Source organism: Diadema antillarum, unplaced genomic scaffold, assembly GCF_040938485.1.
Source record: "Diadema antillarum isolate AM-2024a unplaced genomic scaffold, OU_Dant_1.0 scf00000027, whole genome shotgun sequence".
Taxonomy (NCBI): Eukaryota; Metazoa; Echinodermata; class Echinoidea; order Diadematoida; family Diadematidae; genus Diadema; species Diadema antillarum.
Window position 1 is genome coordinate 1,900,831 of NW_027270916.1, and position 19,634 is coordinate 1,920,464.

The following is a 19,634-nucleotide window of genomic DNA, read 5'->3' on the forward strand; positions in this document are numbered from 1 at the left end:
ACCCGGAAGTGGCCCCCCCCCCCCCCACTTTTGAAAACGCTCCGCCGGCCCTGAAATAGGTGCCCTGTATAGGAAGCTACAATGTATAAGTTGATTGTGCTAACCCTTTGTGTGTTATTGAGTGCTGATTGATGCAGAAAACCCCATAGTATTGTATACACCCTGTTCAAAGTCCCGTGCACAGAAAGGGTTGAAGAGGCTGGTTAAAGAATTTTCACCAGTGGGTGGATTGGCACACTTCAGTTAGGGCGCGAGATTCTGGTAACTGAGGTAATCATGCATCGTCAAATGCTCTGAGCACTGTGTCAAGATTTTCAAGGCACTGTATGAACCAAAATCATTTTCATTACTATCCTGGTCGCATTCTTGTGTCTACCATGGTTTATAAAGTCAATATAGCCTGATATGCAATTGTATTCATGTTGATTAATTTGTTTTTCCCCCGAAGGACCTTGTAATGCGCAATTCGATTCGAATGTCTGTGTGCATTTTCTTGTGGTGTAAAATGTATTGCGTTGCTTGTGAGAGTTGTTGTTTGTCTTTGTGTTATGTAGTGTAATTAGAGGCCATGTGCATTGAAATGTACAAGTGAAATACCTTATCATGTCTGTACCTACATTTTATAGTGCCATCTAAGCAATGGGCTTCTACTGTCAGAGAAAAGCATGTAGCTATGTCTCTGTATTTGCAGTGTGGCTGTTAATTGCACAGTGTGATTTGGCATTTGTCTGTAACTCGAGTCTGTACTTGACACAAACTAGTAGTTCTGTGTAAATAGATACACCATTTGAAAGAAAAGATTCTTTTTTTTTTTTGTAAATCTTGCTTGTATTAACTCTTTATATGCCACGTTCGCATGCCCGAACTCAGTCAACGGCGTGCCAAGTTAGCATATTCGGCTCAAAAGCACAAACCCGCCCAAACCGATCGATAAATCGGCAAATGCCACAAGGCAATGAAAGTGTTTTTCGCGATTCTGTTCCTCTCACATACAGCTAGCATTTTATGTGATGACTGACCAGTAAACGATGTTCCCTACTGGATTTGCGTGTAAACTCTAAGTCTGTGTTACCGGTTTGTGTGCAAAACTCGCGCATTTACAGTAATGTAGCTACTGGTCATTTGAAAGAAAAGCAATCGTAGATTTACCATACAATTTATGTCTAAGCAAGGCTTGGCATTTTCTCTACATCTCTGCTGATTACATGTCCAGCTTTTAACAGAAATGTATAAAAGTTACATAGATTTGACAAACAGAATGTTTTCTCGAAGCATAACTGTGTTGGCATCTCAGAATAATGTGGCACACAGGGGGTTTCCACCATGGCACATAAAGAGTTAATGATAAAATTGCAGAACATTCAAGACTTTTAATCTACATGTATGATTATAAACGTGTATGTTGATCTCATTTTGACTGAATTTGCATATTGTGCAAAGTATCACAAAACCTCTATATTTCAGTGTCTCAGGGAGTCTGCTGAAACATGAGACTGCACTGCACACACAATGTCTTGACAGGTTGAAAAAGCCACTTTGCCTATTTGGAGTAAACTTGGACCAGTTTGTGGTACAGTGTGTCGATCACGGTGGTTCAAGAGTTTTGCATGTTGCAGGATCATGTGAAAAACATCTTATTTGACATCCTTAAAAAAAACAACAACCCTGCAGCATAAAGAAAAGCATCATGCCAAAAGATTGATGACATGCAGAGACTCCAACTCTCCCGCTTTCGACGGGAGATCTCCCGCCGAAAGCCCATTTTTGCAAAATCTCCCTTTCTCCCGCTTGAGATCCAATTTCTCCCGCCCTGGCTCTGTGTCTCCCGTTTGAAATGATTTTTAACTTAGTGTCATCGTGATGTTGAAGAATAAGCCTCAGATAGCGTGAGAGAGCATCTAGAACCCTAAAGCCGGCAAGGAACTTCATGCTTGGTGCACATCAAGTTGGAGTCTCCCGTTTGCTAGGGGTTTCAGGCGGGAGAATCTCCAGATCAGAAGGTGCTTGGGGTTGGAGTCTCTGGACATGCAAGATTTAAAAACTTGCAAATCAGTCAAATTGAAGTGTTGGCAAATTTACCATGATCTGGCTAGTCTTTTTTAGCTAGGTAGAACAAAATAATAAACAAACAAAACTCTGAAACTCGAAGCTTGAACCCAGCCACGAGAGACCTTGCACTGTGTGCACATACATTCACTCACTGTATTATATATATTCCCATGCTAAAATTTCAAGTTGGGGACCAACTTAATCTATCTTCTCATGAATTTCATGTTGATATACACAAGAAACTCTACTTAAAGATGCTGTTTATCATTGGGAGCAGTGATTTAAAAAAATGTTTGGGATATCACATTTGATGCCTATGCATAGGTCAGGTGTATCACAAAACATTCTACCAAATAAAAATTCCGAAAGAAAGCCTAAAAAAAAAAAAAAAAATATTGATACCATTTTTCTCAATTAACCAAAACTGTAGACGGCTTAGTTGAGAAGCATTTTTATTATAACTGTTATTCACATGTATAACAAAATTTATCATGATTATACTGATTCTAATTTTTAGATTGGTTGTTTCTATCCCAGACTCACATTGTAGAACTATTTTTGAAGCACCAAAGCTGGGTTTTTGTTTCATCTGCAAAAGGTAAATAATGCCTTTGATATGATTCAGTTCCTTCATAAAGATGTCTGTAATAATTGTTAAGTTGTAATAGTATTTGCAGTTACCATGACATTTACTTAAATGTGCTCATCTGATCTGATCTCATCTGGGGGGAATTTCATGAAGCATTTTGTCAGATATTTCGTCTGACAAAATGTTAAAAGCTACTGAAATCCTTGCATCTGATTGGTTGAGAGCAAATTTGTCCGACAAGTTGTCGGACAAAAATGCTTCATGAAATGCCCCCCTGGTTATTTTCTTGTTGCTGCCATGGTAACTACAATGAACACAACTTCATTCATTGCAAACCACCATAAGAGAGATGCCTGTGGTATTGAATATGTATCAGATTTTGCGTGAACCGACTTTTGTCAATGTCGGATATGCTTTCCTACTTCACAAAAATGTACAGCATGAGTGATATTGTATGTACCTGTATGTTTTTTAGAGCAGACACATTTCTGGCGTCCAGGGGGTGCTACTCATGTATTCCTAGTGGTAACTATTGACCAGCTAATTGAGGTTTGTTGTGAATTTTTTTTTTAATTTTGTTGTTGTTGTTTTCTGTATTTTTTTCTCATGAAGACAGTGTCATAATCATGAAAGAAAATTGTGGGTGTTGGAAGTGATTATGAACATTTTGCACAGCAAATCAAGAGTTATTATCTTGTAATATGTTCTGAGACAAAAACATGGTCAAGATGTTCATTTGCATTTGAAAATAAAATAAAATAAAAACGAAGAAAATGAATGAAAAAGAATGAAGAGAGAACTAATGCTCTGTAAAGATTTTGTATTTGCCTTGCATCATATTGTAATGTATTGTATATATAATATGTAGTATGCTCTGCCTATGTCTGATACTCAAAATACAATGTATAGGATACATTGTACATTCTTAAAAATAAATATTTTTCTTCCTAGAGTACATGAACAGGAAACATCTCAGATTCCTTTTCTCATTTCGACGTGGTCTTAGTACTGGTGAAAAAGTATTATCAAGATGGTGTGTTGCAAATGTAAAAAAATGCTTGTACTGAACTTTCTTTAGTGATGTACATTGTGTGTCACGTGCAAGATGTGCATGTGGTTGAGAACCCTTGCAACCTTTATTGCAGTCAATTCCCTACCCCCTTATTTTTTTTTTTCTCAGTCTTATTGTATATGAACACAGTATGGGAAATATTGTGCATTTAACCATGAAAATAATTTTGTATGAACTAAACCCAAGTAAGTGGTGTCATAGACATGCATGTTCTGATAAGTTTACCAGAAAAACCTCTTGCCATATTGAAGTCTTGTTACATCAGTGTGTGTGTGTGTGTGTGTGTGACAATAGGGTTTCCTGAATGTACATATCAGTGCATATAAATGTATGTACGTATGTATGTAGGGCCTATGTATGTATGTATGTATGTATGTATGTATGTATGTATGTGTGTATGTATATATGTATGTATAATATGTATGGACATTGTATGTGTGTGTGTGTGTAAATGTGAGATACAAGGAAGAAAAAATGGTGTGTAGCTTTGGAATTAGTGTAGTATTCCTTTCTGTTCCTCCCCTTTACGAAAAATTATTGGACTCCGCCAGGAATCAAACCCGGGTCCTTTGGCATGGAACACCAACACCTTAACCACTTGGCCACCAAGACTTAACAGTAATTCAGGCATAAATATATGACATACATATACACAAGGAACTGCGCCTAGTAAAAATGGCATTAACTGTTTGTGAAAAGGTCTTGAGCAATATAATTTAGCAAAGGTGTTCCTACGCTTACTAACTTCTACGAGAAAATGAGAATAACCTATTGAGTCATGCATGAAAGAGCAAGCAATAAAGAAGACAATGGTCATGTTTCAAAAGTCACACGAGACAGGATGGTCTGTAGGCCTAAAGGAGAATTTGACAAATCTTTTTTCTTGTGTTTGTGTATATTGTTTTATAATGGTTCGTTTGACCCCCGACACCTATCCTAACCACTGCAGGGATGCCAAGTTCAAAACATTTTTATGAGTGAGATTTTCATGACTCGGCATCTCGGCGCGCGAATGTACGCGCGAGCGTGTGGGAAGGGTTTTTCCCCCTCCCACGGCCCGTTAGGGAGCTTTTCCAATTTTTAGCTCTTAATGGTGCGATCAGGTACATACATAAGTGACTATATTTTTCACTTATTTTGAAAAACAAAAGGGAAATTGCAACTTAATCCTTTGAGCTATGCTCATTATTAAAGGCCCAAGTTGCAGACATCGCCCGATGCGCGAGAATAATCGGCGCCATGCAAGAGATTGTGAGACGGACCCTAAATGCTCGAGTCTCGCGCAGAATGCGTGAGACTTGGTAGCTCTGCCACTGTAAAACTTTCTTTTTCGTAAGGTTGGGCATGGTCGCATTCAACCCTCTTAAAACTGCAAAATCCATTTACTGTTGTTAAAAAAAAAGAAGAAAAAGAAACGACATCAGATATTGCTGCCAACATACAATAGCTCATGTTGTGTGAACATACATGTAAGAGAGACATTGTGTCGTTGCTCGTAGTTAACTCTATATGTGCCACGATGAAAACCCCCTGTGCCACGTTTTTCTGAGACACCAACGTTGTCATGCTTTGAGAAAACATTCCGTTTTTCAAATCTATGTAACTTTTATAGATTTCTGTTGAACAGAAACTTTAAATAGAATTCACACACAAATCCAGTACGGAACCCCGGTTGCTAGTCAATCACTACATAAAACGCAAGCTATGAAGTATATTTGAGAGGAATGGAATCGCGAGGAAAGCTTTCATTGTACGTGTACTATGGCATTTGGCGATTTATCAATCAATGTGGGTGGGTTTGTGTGTTCGAGCAGAATATGCGAACTAGGCACGTCATTGATTGAGTCAGGTGTGCGAACGCGGCACATTAAGAGTTAAGTGAGCACACTTTAAACATGAAGCAGGAAAGGGGTTAAACAATGGATGACAACCCTACCACAACACTTGAAACACCAGAAAACAGAATTCTTCAGAATCTTATTTCACAGATCTCCCAAAATGACTCCTGTGACTTGCTATTAAAGTGACCCTATGTGTCTAATATGTGCTCACTCATGCATGACTCAACAGATATTCTCATATTCATCCTGAAGTTATTCAATTAAATGTAGAAATACCCTTGCCAAATTATTTTGCCAAATACTGTGTCAGAAGTTCACTACTAAATTTCAATGGGGGGGGGGGGGGGGGTACTTTGTTCAGAGTACAGTATATATCACACACACACACACACACACATATATATATATATATATATATATATATATACATATATATATACACACACACACACACACACAATCTTGCGGAGACTTCTGTACCCTCAATGAAATTATGAAAAGTTTTCTCTTGCCCATGACTCCATTATAGTATTCTATACTGATACATCAGTGTCGGGGATATATATATACACACACACACACACACAGACAGACAGACACACGCTCACACACACAATCTTGTGGAGACTTCTGTACCCTCAATGAAATTATGAAAAGTTTTCTCTTGCCCATGACTCCATTATAGTATTCTATACTGATACATCAGTGTTGGGGATATATACACACACACACACACACACACACACACACACACACAGACAGACAGACACACGCTCACACACACAATCTTGTGGAGACTTCTGTACCCTCAATGAAATTATGAAAAGTTTTCTCTTGCCCATGACTCCATTATAGTATTCTATACTGATACATCAGTGTTGGGGATATACACACACACACACACACACACAGACAGACAGACACACGCACACACACACACAATCTTGTGGAGACTTCTGTACCCTCAATGAAATTATGAAAAATTTTCTCTTGCCCATGACTCCATTATAGTATTCAATACTGATACATCAGTGTCGGGTGTCGGTATAGTCTCCAAAAGCCTCTAAAATGACAAGCGCTGGAAATAAAGCTTAGAATGGGTGCCACTTGGAAAAATATTTTTCACATTTCAACAGCGGTGAATGGAATCATGACAATTCATTATAATGTCGCTGTAAAATTATGTTTTTGACATCAAGTCTGACCTCTGAAGCTGTGGGAGTATGACTACAAAGAAATGTGAATGACAGGGATACCAGTCTTGTTCCAACAATATGCGGCTTATCAGAATCATTGAAGATTTGCCATGTCCAGACAAGGAACTGTGATCTACCAGTAACTAAGATGACAACGGGATCATGGCCCTACTCTACTGCACAAGTGGCAGTAATTTTGATTTCTCACCACCTGACATACCAACACATGTTCTAGATCAAGGATGCATATTGGCTGCATGACATCATTAAGTGTTTTTGTTTTTTGACGTGTTGTGTATGATGATTGCTATGTAACATGTCATTCCTCGGCCCCTCCCCCTTCTATCACCACCATCATCATCTTGGATGGGGCACAAAGCACTATCCAACAAACTGCCCACACGCAATGACTGACAACCTCAAACAGGACCCCTCCCTCTCCCCCCGACAAAACACTCAAACAAAACATAACAATACACACATTATTCCTCTTTGCAACGCTGCTGTTTATTTACAAAGAGTGTGCGACCAGGTTACAACGAAGAATTGCGAGACACAGCTGTGAAGACGGCCATAGGGGGCGCTCTACTTCTTCTTGGACACACCAACGGTCCTTCCTCTCCTGCCAGTGGTCTTGGTGTGTTGTCCTCTCACACGCAGTCTGCACAGGGATGGGAAACAGGATGGGCATTCACATTACTCCACTACATTTAACCAAGAAACCAAGAAACTATGGACAACATTCGTGCCTCCTTTTCTGTGGTGGTGGAAGGTTACCAAGACTAAAGAAAGTGCAGTAGATCTGACATGTCAGTTCAAATAATAATGTATTGTGCCACTCCATTATGCATTTCTTAGAACGGAAACAAAAAAAGTGAAACTATTTCAGCAAATTTCCAAATTTTTCTGGAGGCAGATTCTAGTCTTTGACTAGCACGTGTCAAATCTTATCTGGGACTATTGCTTCTCAACAAAGTATATATTTCGGATTAAAGTTTTTCAAATTTTTTTTCAATGTTAGCGGTGTCTGCTCTCTGTAACTCATATGAATATTTCTCTTCCAAGCCACTAATGATACTTAATGGACACATTTCAAACATCTTGTTATTTTGATAAAACTGTCTTGGCAAGAATTGCAACACACCACACATCAGTGGGCAAGTTTCTTCATACACTTGATCAATCTCACCCCCCCCCCACCTTCACTCTTGCAGTGAGAGCCCCTGTATGCAAGAGAAGCGAGCACAAGGCTAAGACATACCCCCAGTAGTGCCTGAGACCACGGTGGGCCCTGATCTTCTTGAGGCGCTCGAGATCCTCGCGAAGCTTGTTGTCGAGGTTGTTGGCCATCATCTGACCAAACTTGCCATCCTTGACGTCCTTCTGCCTGTTGAGGAACCAGTCGGGGATCTTGTACTGGCGTGGGTTCTGCAGGATCGTCATCAGCTTCTCAACCTGGAGGGGGTCAGCAGTGGAGATGGAGATTGTAGCAATAATAAAGTGGAAAGACTACTAAAGCACTGACGGGGAGAAGAGTGACACATTCTTTCTCGATCTTTATCTGTAGAGTGGACTCCCATTATAACAAAGCCCCCGAGACCAGCTGCTTTCTTTTGTTACATTGAAATTTCATTTTAACTGAACAATCAAACAATAAAAATCATAGAGCGGATAGTTTTTGCAGCCTGAATTTTTACTTCGTTGCAACCGGAATTTCATTATCAATCATCATGTTCATTATACTGGGAGTGCACTGTACCCATCAAGTTTGAGGCTGAAATCCATTTGCAGATGAGAATCACTTACTGTAGTTTTATGCAGTATATTTCAGTAAACTACTGTATTTCTGTTACGGCGAACTGCAAAAGTTAACCCAACAGTGTTAAAAAAAAGCCCCTTGTAACACAAATTTAATATAATTATCATGTTGTCACAAAGGTGGGAAATCACTCACTTTTCTCCTGAAAAGAGAGAACATGCATTTCTAGTTCTGTCACCATAATCCTCAAATGCTAATTCAACCATTCACATAATGGTCTAACTAGCCCCATTTGCAAAATATATGGCATTGACAATACAGCCGACTCCAGCTATTCATGAATAAATATCTATAGATGACAATTTTACAACCTATAATTTTATCAACGTAAATATGCTGTATTGACTGTATGCCTATTTGAATTCATGATCATCCATGAAAAACATGACAGCCAGAAGACATGGCAACATGCTGTTTTTAGTGCACCTGGACAAACCAAGAGGGAAAACTTTCTTACCTCTTCCTCAGACAGCTCTCCTGCCCTCTTTGTCACATCGACATCAGCCTTGCGACAGCAGATGTTGGCATATCGCCGACCAACACCCTGCAGAGAAAGTAAAACACAAAGTTGATGAAAATCTTCAATTACCAAGGTACCTGCTCACAACAGCTTCTTTATTCAGGGCTCTGATCTTGTGTGAAGTCCAGAAAGTTATGGAAACTGAGCCATACCAAAATAATACTTAAGATGTAAATTTTGTAAATTGGCCCATGTTGTGATCTTGAAAGCAATGCTATCAATGTAATCTGTATTATGTGCCAATATAATCATGTATCTCTTATGCAGACAAAATATTAAATGAGTTGGGTGTTCATATCAACATCCTTCCCCACCCCTATACATGTTATACAAAATTTGCTGACAATGATCCTACCAGTGTATCTTTAGAAAATTGCTATGTGTCTTATAGGGAGAAAACCATTGCTATTAAACTACAGCATTGAAACCAGAAAGACGAAGGCCCTTTTATGTTACATGCTTACCTTGATTGCTGTCAGGGCATACATGATTTTCCGTCTGCCATCAATGTTGGTGTTCAGCACACGCAAGATGTGCTGAAACTTTTCTGGGAGAACGAGAGCCGGCTGGGTGACAAAGAGAAGAGAGAAAACAGAAGCTTGTTTAGAGCAATGATCACTGTCAGTCACTCACTAGACAGTGTAAAGCTTGATCAAAATAAAATGAATAAAGTAAAAAAAAAAAAAAAAAGGAACTGGTAAGTTGCGAGTGTTTGTATTAGACCTACACTATCGGCCCCATGGCATAACCAGGATAATTGGTCTAGGTAGTCAAACATCGGTGGTTGCATTTTGGAAGACTTAAAGTCATGGTCGAATTTTGAATGGCTTGCTTAATCTTTTAAAACAGGACATCAACTTGGTTCTAGTGTACTTTCGCACCTCTTCGTCAATTGATCTCCAAACAAGCACAAACTCACTCTGAATATCCAAAGGCCACGAATATTTGCATCTGCGTGAGACTCAGGACCAGAAGAAATGGAATTTTGACCGTTTTTACACTTTTACACTTGTAAGAATATATGGCAATTGCAGCTAGTTCACTGCAAATAACAGCGTTGCACAGGAGCAGACAGCGCAGCATGGTACAAAGTGTATATTATGTTCAAGGTAGCACTGCAGTGAGCGCTGTGATTGATCTGAATGGAGCAATCTCATAGCGATCAGAGCAGGTTCTTCTATGGTATCTTTAAAAAGATAATACTTTTTTCCGCCTTTCTCTCAGCTTGTACTGAGTTGAAGTAGTGATTGATTGAGGTTAGGGTTGTTCCTGTTTTGTGTGTGTGTGTGTGTGTGTGTGTGTGTGTGTGTGTGTGTGTGTGTGTGTGTGTGTGTGTGAATGAAAGAAGATTGTGAAAAATGTGGTCATAAGACAAGGGTGAAAGAATATAAAGGGAAAGGCTGAGAATATAAAGGAAAAGGGGAAAAGGAATGAAAGAAAAGATAGTAAAAAGTTAAACCTGGAAAAAAATGAAAAAAATGGTCTACAAAATAAAGAGTACACTTGAAATACAAACAAAAGGTAATGACAGGAAAGAAGAAGAGAAACATGCATTATAAAGGAAAGCAAGGGAGATGTGAATGTGTTTGAAAAGAAGAGAGGAAAGCAAAGAAAAATTGAAAATTGAAAAAAAAAGCACTACAATACTGAAGGCAGGGAGAATAATAGAATTAGAGATTAATTGAAACTGGATGAAAGCAAAGATGAAAAGGACGGGAAGAAAGAATTTTCAGGTTGAAAAGGAAATAGAGAAAATGATACACCAGAACGACACATAAAAGATATTGGAAAAGATGGAAAGGAAAGGTAGTTGGAGGGAAAGAAAATCAATGAAGGAAATAAAGAAGAATTACTAGACAGAAAGTAAGATTAAATAGGAAATTGAGAAAGTAAAACATGAGGAAACCCAGGAAGTGATTAATGGGAAGAAAAGGGAAATTTACGAATAGATCAGTTAGGCCTACCTGAAAATGAAAAAAAAAAAAATAGAAAAGAAAGAGAAAGATATGTGGCGGCACCCACATGCGCAAACGCTGAACCGCTTTGTATAGATGCTACAACTGCTACTGCAAGACTTGGGCGAGGAAAAGGGAAAAACAAATTCTAGTTTTTCAAAGACACCATAGAAAAAGCAGCTGTGATCGCTACATTCAGACCAAAGGATCATCCTTCAGCGCGAACATATTCGTACTGTGCCGATGGCTGTGTACAGAGCAGCATATTTCAAGCCATCAAGATTTTCCAACGATTTTCGGACACTTGTAAAAGTGTTGAAACTTAGAAATTTCTATTCAACTTTGTCTTTGGTGACTGAAAAATTAGGGCGAGTTTGTGCATGTTTGAAACTGAAGATTTGACAAGGAGGTGGGAAAGTATAGAAACTAGACCTACGTACTAGCGCTCATCATCTTACTAAACAATACTATCATTATCAACATGATCAATGTCATGACACAACACTTACATAATTTGAGTTTCTAAAATCTAGTGACTGCATAGCAGGCTTGGTTGATCACTGCACTGCACTGCCATGGGCAATGGCATATTGCATGCACTGCACTGCATCCCAAGATTTTTTACACTGCACTGCCACTGCACTGGCGACGTTATGTAGAACGTCTGTCTTTTCTAGATCAGTCTAGACTAGCTACGCCTAGTTTTAGGGCCTTAGTTTACATGTAGTCTAGAGTAAAATATCCCGTTTGCGGCAGTTTAAGCATTGTTAAGGGTTTTTCCAACTTGTAAACAAATCAGGCAAATTATTTTCAACCATTTCACATATAATAGACAAGATTATTCATTAACGCAATTGTGATTATTCATTAACGCAATTGTTTTCATAGAAGAAATTTACCACTGACCAACGCAGTTTTCATGATTTACCAGGGCAAAACCCGGCACAATTTTTGCCGATAAGGGCGATATGCGACGTACAGTATTTCTGCTTGCGGCACGATGTACAATCCCTATGTAATACGCGCGTGCTCCGCCATCTTCAGCTGAACGCCTTCACATGTCTCGCGAACATTGCGTAAGCGCCAATTCCCATTGCGAAAGCATGTGAAAATAGCGGGCGCACATGCATTGGCCGCAAACAAGATCGCAATTCTGGCGGTGTTGTTGATGTCTTTCTCGTGTTTTTCTCATCTTTTTTCGATGGTAACATCCACTTTCCGAAAAAAATGGCGGCCCACATCGGCTTGCGAAAGTTCCATTTTACGTGAGGACCATTGTTTCTTAACTGTTATGTTAAGAAGTACCGAAAATTTTATTTTGGATGCGATATGTTGTCATTTAGGTGAGAAAATTTCACTTTCGTCAGAGATCATGCCTATTATATCGGTTGGTTTTTGTTGATCGCTAGTGTGGTAGTATGGAGGTGTATCCTATTACCGAACGATTTTTGTTTTATTGGTCCAAACGGGCAACATTATGCAATAATTCAGCCAAAAATATCCTTATAGATAATTGAAATGCTGATGACTTTAGCTGTAACGAAAATACTTGAAAAATAAGCCAACTTCTAGAAAAAATCCGTATTTCAAATAACCCTTCCACAAAAGTTGTCTCTTTTTACCGACGCAAATCGTATTGTATTACCGAACGTGCGCCCTCTGTATGGGGAAAATGGTACATTGTATTTTCAGTCAATGTTTATCAACGCAGGACAACGAACATCGAAATTTTAGCAATTGTTACGTAAATTTGAGGTAAGTTACGTTTTGTTTTGTTTTTTGCTGAGGTTTAGCAATTTTCGGCACTGGCTTCCCCTGTGAGATAATAGCGCATAGTGCAATGAATGCGTATTCGAGTTGTTGTACGCGCTCCATTGACAAAGTACGCGTTCGGTAATAGGATACCCGACTATATGTGTAGTGTGCATGTAACAGTGCAATGCTGTGTTTAGCGGTACCGTACATGTATATTACCGTGTATGTTGTATACTTGGGTGACCCGCACCTCGTCATAGTTAATGTTTGCCCATAATTGAATCACATTTCGCCACTGAAATTCTTTGAAATCCAACTCACATACAGGAAAAATGCTGAAAATTCCAATGGAATCACAAGTTCACTGATCGATATTGAAAATTTGCAGCTATCGTTGTCAAAGGCGAACGATGCGAAAAAGTTGCGCGCTAAGGAAGGGGCCCGCAACTCGTCACCCGCTCTCCCATAGACTTAGCACGTAAAAGACGTGTGCGGGTGACCATGATGTTCCCATAGACATAGGGGTAAGGGCACCAGTATTCGGTCAGCCCCCGGTATTCGGTCACTTATTACTAGTCACCAGCCAGTAAGTTCAACTGTCACAACACACGCAAATCACACTAATTCACATACTTGCACACTCATTCACAACAGGAAACTCCCTTAGCCCCCTCTAAAAATCCATCCAAAATCCCAAATTTTACCGTCAAAAGTGCAGAATCGGCGCTACTTTCCAAAAGCGCGCGCGGATAAGGCCCAGTCTTAAGAATACGGGTCACCGAAAAAGCGCTAAAAATCGAGAAATAGGCCGTTCTCTCGCGGGATTTTTTGTTTATCGTAAGCTTGGAGTGTGATGGTATCCTCAAAAACGCAAAGGAAAAACAAAATTTCCGTACGTGCCGATACAGTGTCTCAATGCACAAGGGTTGAATGCAAGTGCCGAGTCCCCAGTATTCGGTCACCAACGGGCGCCGCAACGTCCCCGATGCAATTTTGCGCCAACAAGGTAGCGCGCGCGCGCGTTTTTCAGCTGCCTTGAACACGCATTGACTTTGAACGCGCATATCGCGTGACCGAATACTGGAGCCGGTGACCGTATACTGGGGAATTTTCAAGGTGATATATTTTGCGATTTTGTGAAATTCTGTGTGATATTTAACAAAATAAGAATTGAGATTAAAGAAATTTGATATATTTCACATACATTGCTGTAGATATGATGTATGTATGTATTATTTTAGTTTGAAAAATATTGCAAAAAAGCTTAAGTGACCGAATACTGGGGATGTTACCCTACACGTAAAAGATGCGTGCGGGTGACATATAACACGTATTCCTATAGAGTAAGTGCACTAGTTCGCGGCCATGCACCAGTTCGCGGCCGGGCCAGCGGTCTCCAGTTGATAAAATCTGGCCAATGGGCTGGCAGCCCGGTAACTTGTCACCATTCAACGGAGAATATCCTGCACAACATCAACATACCTGGGACTAACAGCAGTGCGAGGTCTAGTCGCTGTAAAATCTCTTGGAAACCAAGGTGTTCACTGCAAGAGCTTGAATTATAGGTATTATTAACACGTAAGTCAACTATTCTGGACGTAGCTAGACGGCTGTCATGTCCTTATATGTCGTTTTCTTGTTGAAATATTGATCGTAGAGGAGGGTTAGAATGTGATGACTACTCACCACGGACGATACATTGAAAATGACGAATCGCGAAGGAAACGGGGGGAGGTCGCGAACCGGAACACCATAGAGGGCGCTTGCTCTATATCGCGTCCGGGGGTAAAACGCCAGCCAAAATAAGCGTACAGAAATATAGAAAAGCATTTGAAATAGAACAAAAATATATTTTTTATTAATAAAACAAGTTAATTGAAAAATAAGATCACGCATCCATATACTTTGATGACTTGTAAGGGCGTGCCTCATAGCTGTCCCTGATCTTCAGTTCTGCTGTCCCTCATATTCCTTGAAGTCCTCTTCCTCTTCCAATTTGTCAATGGCTCATATTCAGTAATTTGGGGAAAATTTTGAGGAAATAGTTTTATTAATCAAAACTAATATTTATAGATTGGGAAAATAGCATTTACAGTTTGATATGTTTCATTCTTGATGGAAAAAAACAAGTCACTTTGCGCTGGACAAAACCCAAAAGCGCGAGGCGGCCGCGAACCAGAACACCCCGGCCGCAAACCGGAACGCGCTGTACCGGATCGCGGCCGCGGTCTTTTTTGACCAACGGGATGGACATTGGTCTTGCAATGGTGACAATATGGTGTATTGGTAAGTGGTCAATCTCTATGATATAACCTGGATTAGAGCAATCTGCACGTTTGCATTTCAGAGTGGAAAAACCCTTAAGCGGCCGCAAACCGGTGCACTTACTCTAGCCCTTTTAAAATTTCAGATTTTCGCGAAAAACTGTTCGGTTTTCACCACAATTTGCTTGGTTGTTTGTGGTAGTCCTGCCAAGTTTCAAGCGTACAGAAGTCAGAACACAGTCCCGGGCATACATTTTTGTTCAGTGCGCTCAAAACGATTTTAAGCGGGGTGACGGTATTCGGGCCCCTGACGAGGTGCGGGCACCTGGCTATACCTGCCGCAAACGGCTGCACGGTCGCTTACTGACGCAGTTACTAGACTAGTCTTATGTATAAGAAAATGTTGGAGGCAACTAATCCATGATTTGTAAGTTTCGACAAGAGCAGATAAATTTACTCTACAAAGTTTGATGGTTAGTGTTAGCATAATGCAATGGGAGATCGATGGACTCATCTCGCGTAGGAGGAATCCGCGATACGGAATAGATTCTTCATCGCCATGATCACGGCAGTATCGGCGGCGGCGGTGTCATTCATGGTGTTGCTACATCACATCACATTAATGTCAGTTAGATTAATGTTCCGCAAATTAGCCTAGTTCTAGATCTACTAGACTAGTCTACTGTATTTAATAATTTGTGGTCTCGGCTAGGCTTGTAATTATTTGACCTAGGGCCCATTAGGTGTTCAATAAACATCGAACAGTCGCGTCTCTTGCAAGGTATTTGTGTCCGTTCGAAGGACGAGTACGATCCACGTACTCCCCCTTAAATATTCCGCAAAATATAAGGGCTATCGTACACGATGAGAAATAAATAAATTCGATACAGTATAGAAGCCAAGTTCATATACATAATGTGAACTTAATCTTATTTCGATCATCAACATTTATAAAGATATTTGTAGATATCATTCCACATAAAAAAATCGTCGTTTACCATCTTCGCAGTGTGAACGTAAAAAGATCGCAGCAAGAGTTTCAATTTTACAGGGTATTTGATTGGTCCACTGCTGGAAAGCTGTTACATCCTAGCCAATCATAAAACGTGTAAAGAAACGTTTCTTCAATAAATTAGCTGCCAATATGGCTGCGACCACTGAGAGACAAATGTCTATAAATCCTTTTGATGAGGAGCCCGATAATCCTTTCTGGGATGAAAGTGTTCCACAAAATTCCGAGGTATTGTCATTATAGAAATGTAGAGTCATTTTATGTGTATAGTAATGTACTTTCGAGGCTGGAAGGGATATTACAGTGAACTGGAATCATGTCTATATGTACGTGCAACAGATTGGCGGATTTAATTGGATAGTCCCACCCTATCGTACACATGTATGTAAGGCCTAAGGCGCTGGCGAGGGGTTACGTAATATGGACGTGTGGGATATGGGGGAAAGCCAAGTGGGCGTGTTTATTTTTCTTATAGGCCGCCTTTCTTACACTAGTATTACGTTGCGCAGAATAATTCCTCAGTGGCTGGAGCTATGGAGGGATGGCAACTCTCGATGGGCTATATCTACTGAATCATGTGATAAGACTATAAGAGATGCATGCTTAATATAAAAATAAATTTACAAGTTTTATTCCACGGACAAGAAGTCCACCTTTGATTCAGTTCAAGGAGAGGGAAGTGTGTTGAGTGAATGCAGCACAGTAGTAAACTTATCATTTTCAGGAGAAGTTGAGCACATCGCCAACAAAGTTTAAGGAAAATCAGACAATTTGACATCAATCAAAAGTTATGAATTTTCAGTTTCTGTCCAGTCGCTGCTGGATGAGAAGACTACTAGGTTCTACTACTACAGTGTATGGTAAGGGTACCACCTATCATCGGCATGGTACCTTGACATCGGCACCCTGCGTATCATGGCTGTTTGCGTATAGAACGAAATGTATGCGTGGGATTAAGTGCCATTTGCTATGAAAACAATAAAAACGAAGAAACGAAAATCAAACTCACAAACTAACAAACCATGGAATTATCAATCGTACATTTTCTACTTTCAATGAGAAAGGATTTAATCAACTGTACAAGTCTATTGTTAGACCGTAGACCGACATTAGAATATTGTTCGTCAGTGTGGCATCCTCATTGAAAGAAGAATGTTGTAAAAGTAGAGAATGTACAGCGTCGAGCTACCAGAATGATACGTCCACTCAGACCTTTATTGAGTTATGAAGCAAGACTTAAACACTTGAAATTGCCTTCATTGGCATATTTAATAGATGGCATAGAGCTGATATGATACAGATCTTTAAGATTGTGAATGGGATTGATGATATGAAGTCTTCAGAGTTTTTATGCCTCCGCCACGAAGTGGTGCCGGAGGCATTATGTTTTCGGGTTGTCCGTCCGTCCGTCCGTCCGTCCGTCCGTCTTTCCGTCCGTCCGTCCGTCCTTCCGTCCGTCCGTAATGAATTTTGTGGACAGGGTAACTACCAAAACCTTTTGAGGTATCCTAATGAAACTTGGCATGTATGTGTATTAGGGGGTGAAGTTGTGCCTATCAACTTTTGGGTGCACATGCTCAAGGTCAAAGGTCAAAAGGTCAAGGTCAAATGCTTAAAATTTTACTATTTCCCCCATATCTATGCAATGCCTGAAGATATTTTCTTGAAACTTAGTGTATACATGTACTACCCAATTAAGATTCTCTGGTGAAAGTTTGGGGTCATGAGGTCAAAAGGTCAAAAGTCAAAAGGTCAAGTAAAATGTTAAATTTTCACTATTTTCTCTGTATCTTGGAAATTGTTCAAGGTATCTTCATGGAACATAGTATATATATGCATCTACTGACTGGCAGTGGTTATCTAGGGAATTTAGGGTTCATGGGGTCAAAGGTCAGGGGTCAAAGGTCAAGGGCAATACTTCAAAATTGTACTATTTTCCTTATATTTATGCAATGCCAGCAGGACTTTTTTTTTTTTTTTACTTGATGTATGCATGTATAACCCAATAGAGATTCTCTGGGATTTTTTTTTTTGCCAAGAAGGTAAAAGGTCAAAGATCAAGTGAAAGTGCTGAACTTAATTCTTTCTCCATATCTCGGAAGTGGCTCAAGCTATCTTGAAACTTAGTACATGCTGAATTTATGTATGTTCTGCCTGACAGTGATTCTCTTATAAATCAAAGGCCAGATGAAAATGATAACAATTTACTGTTCAATACAGAAATTGCGCTTTTTCTCCATACCTTGAAAATTACTCAGTGCATAAACTTATGAAATGGTCAAAGTCAAGTTAAAGTTCTTAAATCCCCAAATACATGCTCTCCTATTCATCCAATTAAACATAGGTCAAGGAAGGTAAAAATTCAATACATTTGTGACAAACATGTCATTTTAATATTTTGCCAATTTTGTGAAAATGTAATCACACATTGTCCTCATGTACTATAGACCTATTGGGAGAATCATGCATTATGTCGGAGGCATACCAGTCGCCATAGCGACATTTCTAGTTTGAGTTCTCAGTTGGAGGAAGGACGCGTGGTCATAAATTTAAGATACTGAAGAAACATGTAAAGTCCAAAGTGAGACAGTGCTCTTTCTCTCAAAGAGTTATTAGTGAGTGGAATAAGTTGCCATCATTTGTAGTTGACAGCCCATCCGTGAATAGTTTCAAGTCCAACCTAGAGAGGTTCTGGAGTCAAGACAAGAACAAATACAACCCCGATGGGATATTTTTTATGCCTCCGCCACGAAGTGGTGCCGGAGGCATTATGTTTTCGGGTTGTCCGTCCGTCCGTCCGTCCGTCCTTCCGTCCGTCCGTAATAAATTTTGTGGACAGGGTAACTATCAAAACCTTTTAAGGTATCCTAATGAAACTTGGCATGTATGTGTATTAGGGGGTGAAGTTGTGCCTATCAACTTTTGGGTGCACATGGTCAAGGTCAAAGGTCAAAAGGTCAAGGTCAAATACGTAAAATTTCACTATTTCCTCCATATCTATGCAATGCCTGAAGATATTTTCTTGAAACTTAGTGTATACATGTATTACCCAATTAAGATTCTCTGGTGAAAGTTTTGGGTCATGAGGTCAAAGGTCAAAGGTCAGAAGGTCAAGTTAAAATATCAAAACTTCGCTTTTTTTCTCTGTACCTTGGAAATTGTTCAAGGTATCTTCATGGAACATAGTATATAAACATGTACTGATTGGCAGTTATTATCTAGAGAATCTAGGGTTCATAGGGTCAAAGGTCAGGGGTCAAAGGTCAAGTGCAACACTTCAAATTGTTACTATTTCCCTCATATTTATGTAATGCCAGCAATTTTTTTTTTTTTACACTTGGTGTATGCATGTATAACCTAGATTATCTGGAAAGTTTCTTTTTCTCTTTTTTTTTTTGGGGGGGGGGCAGGGGTTTGCCTCAAAGGTCAAAAGGTCAAAGATCAAGGGAAAGTGCTGAACTAACTTTTTCCTCCATATCTCAGAAGTGGCTCAAGTTATCTTGAAACTTACTACATATTTATGCATGTTCTGCCTGACAGTGATTATCCTATGAATTTTAGG

At 39.6% G+C, this 19,634-nt stretch overlaps 2 protein-coding genes across 2 annotated transcripts in view; one reads left to right on the plus strand and one right to left on the minus strand.

Annotated features, from left to right (window-relative positions):
- Positions 1-7,229: 7,229 nt before the first annotated feature.
- On the minus strand, positions 7,230-16,078 carry LOC139734884 (small ribosomal subunit protein uS13). The gene is made up of 5 exons (XM_071645669.1): positions 16,059-16,078; positions 9,551-9,652; positions 9,024-9,110; positions 8,009-8,202; positions 7,230-7,408 (listed from the first exon to the last, which is right to left on the minus strand). Exons 1-5 carry the CDS (start codon positions 16,059-16,061, stop codon positions 7,333-7,335), a joined length of 462 nt encoding a protein of 153 aa, XP_071501770.1. The 5' UTR covers positions 16,062-16,078; the 3' UTR covers positions 7,230-7,332.
- A 117-nt stretch (positions 16,079-16,195) lies between these two features.
- The window catches only part of LOC139734905 (vacuolar protein sorting-associated protein 52 homolog), a 42,899-nt gene continuing 39,460 nt past the window's right edge, over positions 16,196-19,634 (plus strand). The window contains exon 1 of the mRNA XM_071645688.1: positions 16,196-16,300. Within this exon, the coding sequence (XP_071501789.1) occupies positions 16,205-16,300 (96 nt within the window). The 5' untranslated portion in view covers positions 16,196-16,204. The remainder of the gene's footprint in view (positions 16,301-19,634) is intronic.

Bases quoted from the DNA above. Each gene is read 5' to 3' on its own strand.
- LOC139734884 (XM_071645669.1), bottom strand. The intron at 9,111-9,550 runs GTAAGCATGTAA...CTTTCTCTGCAG, and splicing joins ATGCCCTGACAGCAATCAAG to GGTGTTGGTCGGCGATATGC. The intron at 7,409-8,008 runs GTATGTCTTAGC...ATCCCTGTGCAG, and splicing joins GGTCTCAGGCACTACTGGGG to ACTGCGTGTGAGAGGACAAC.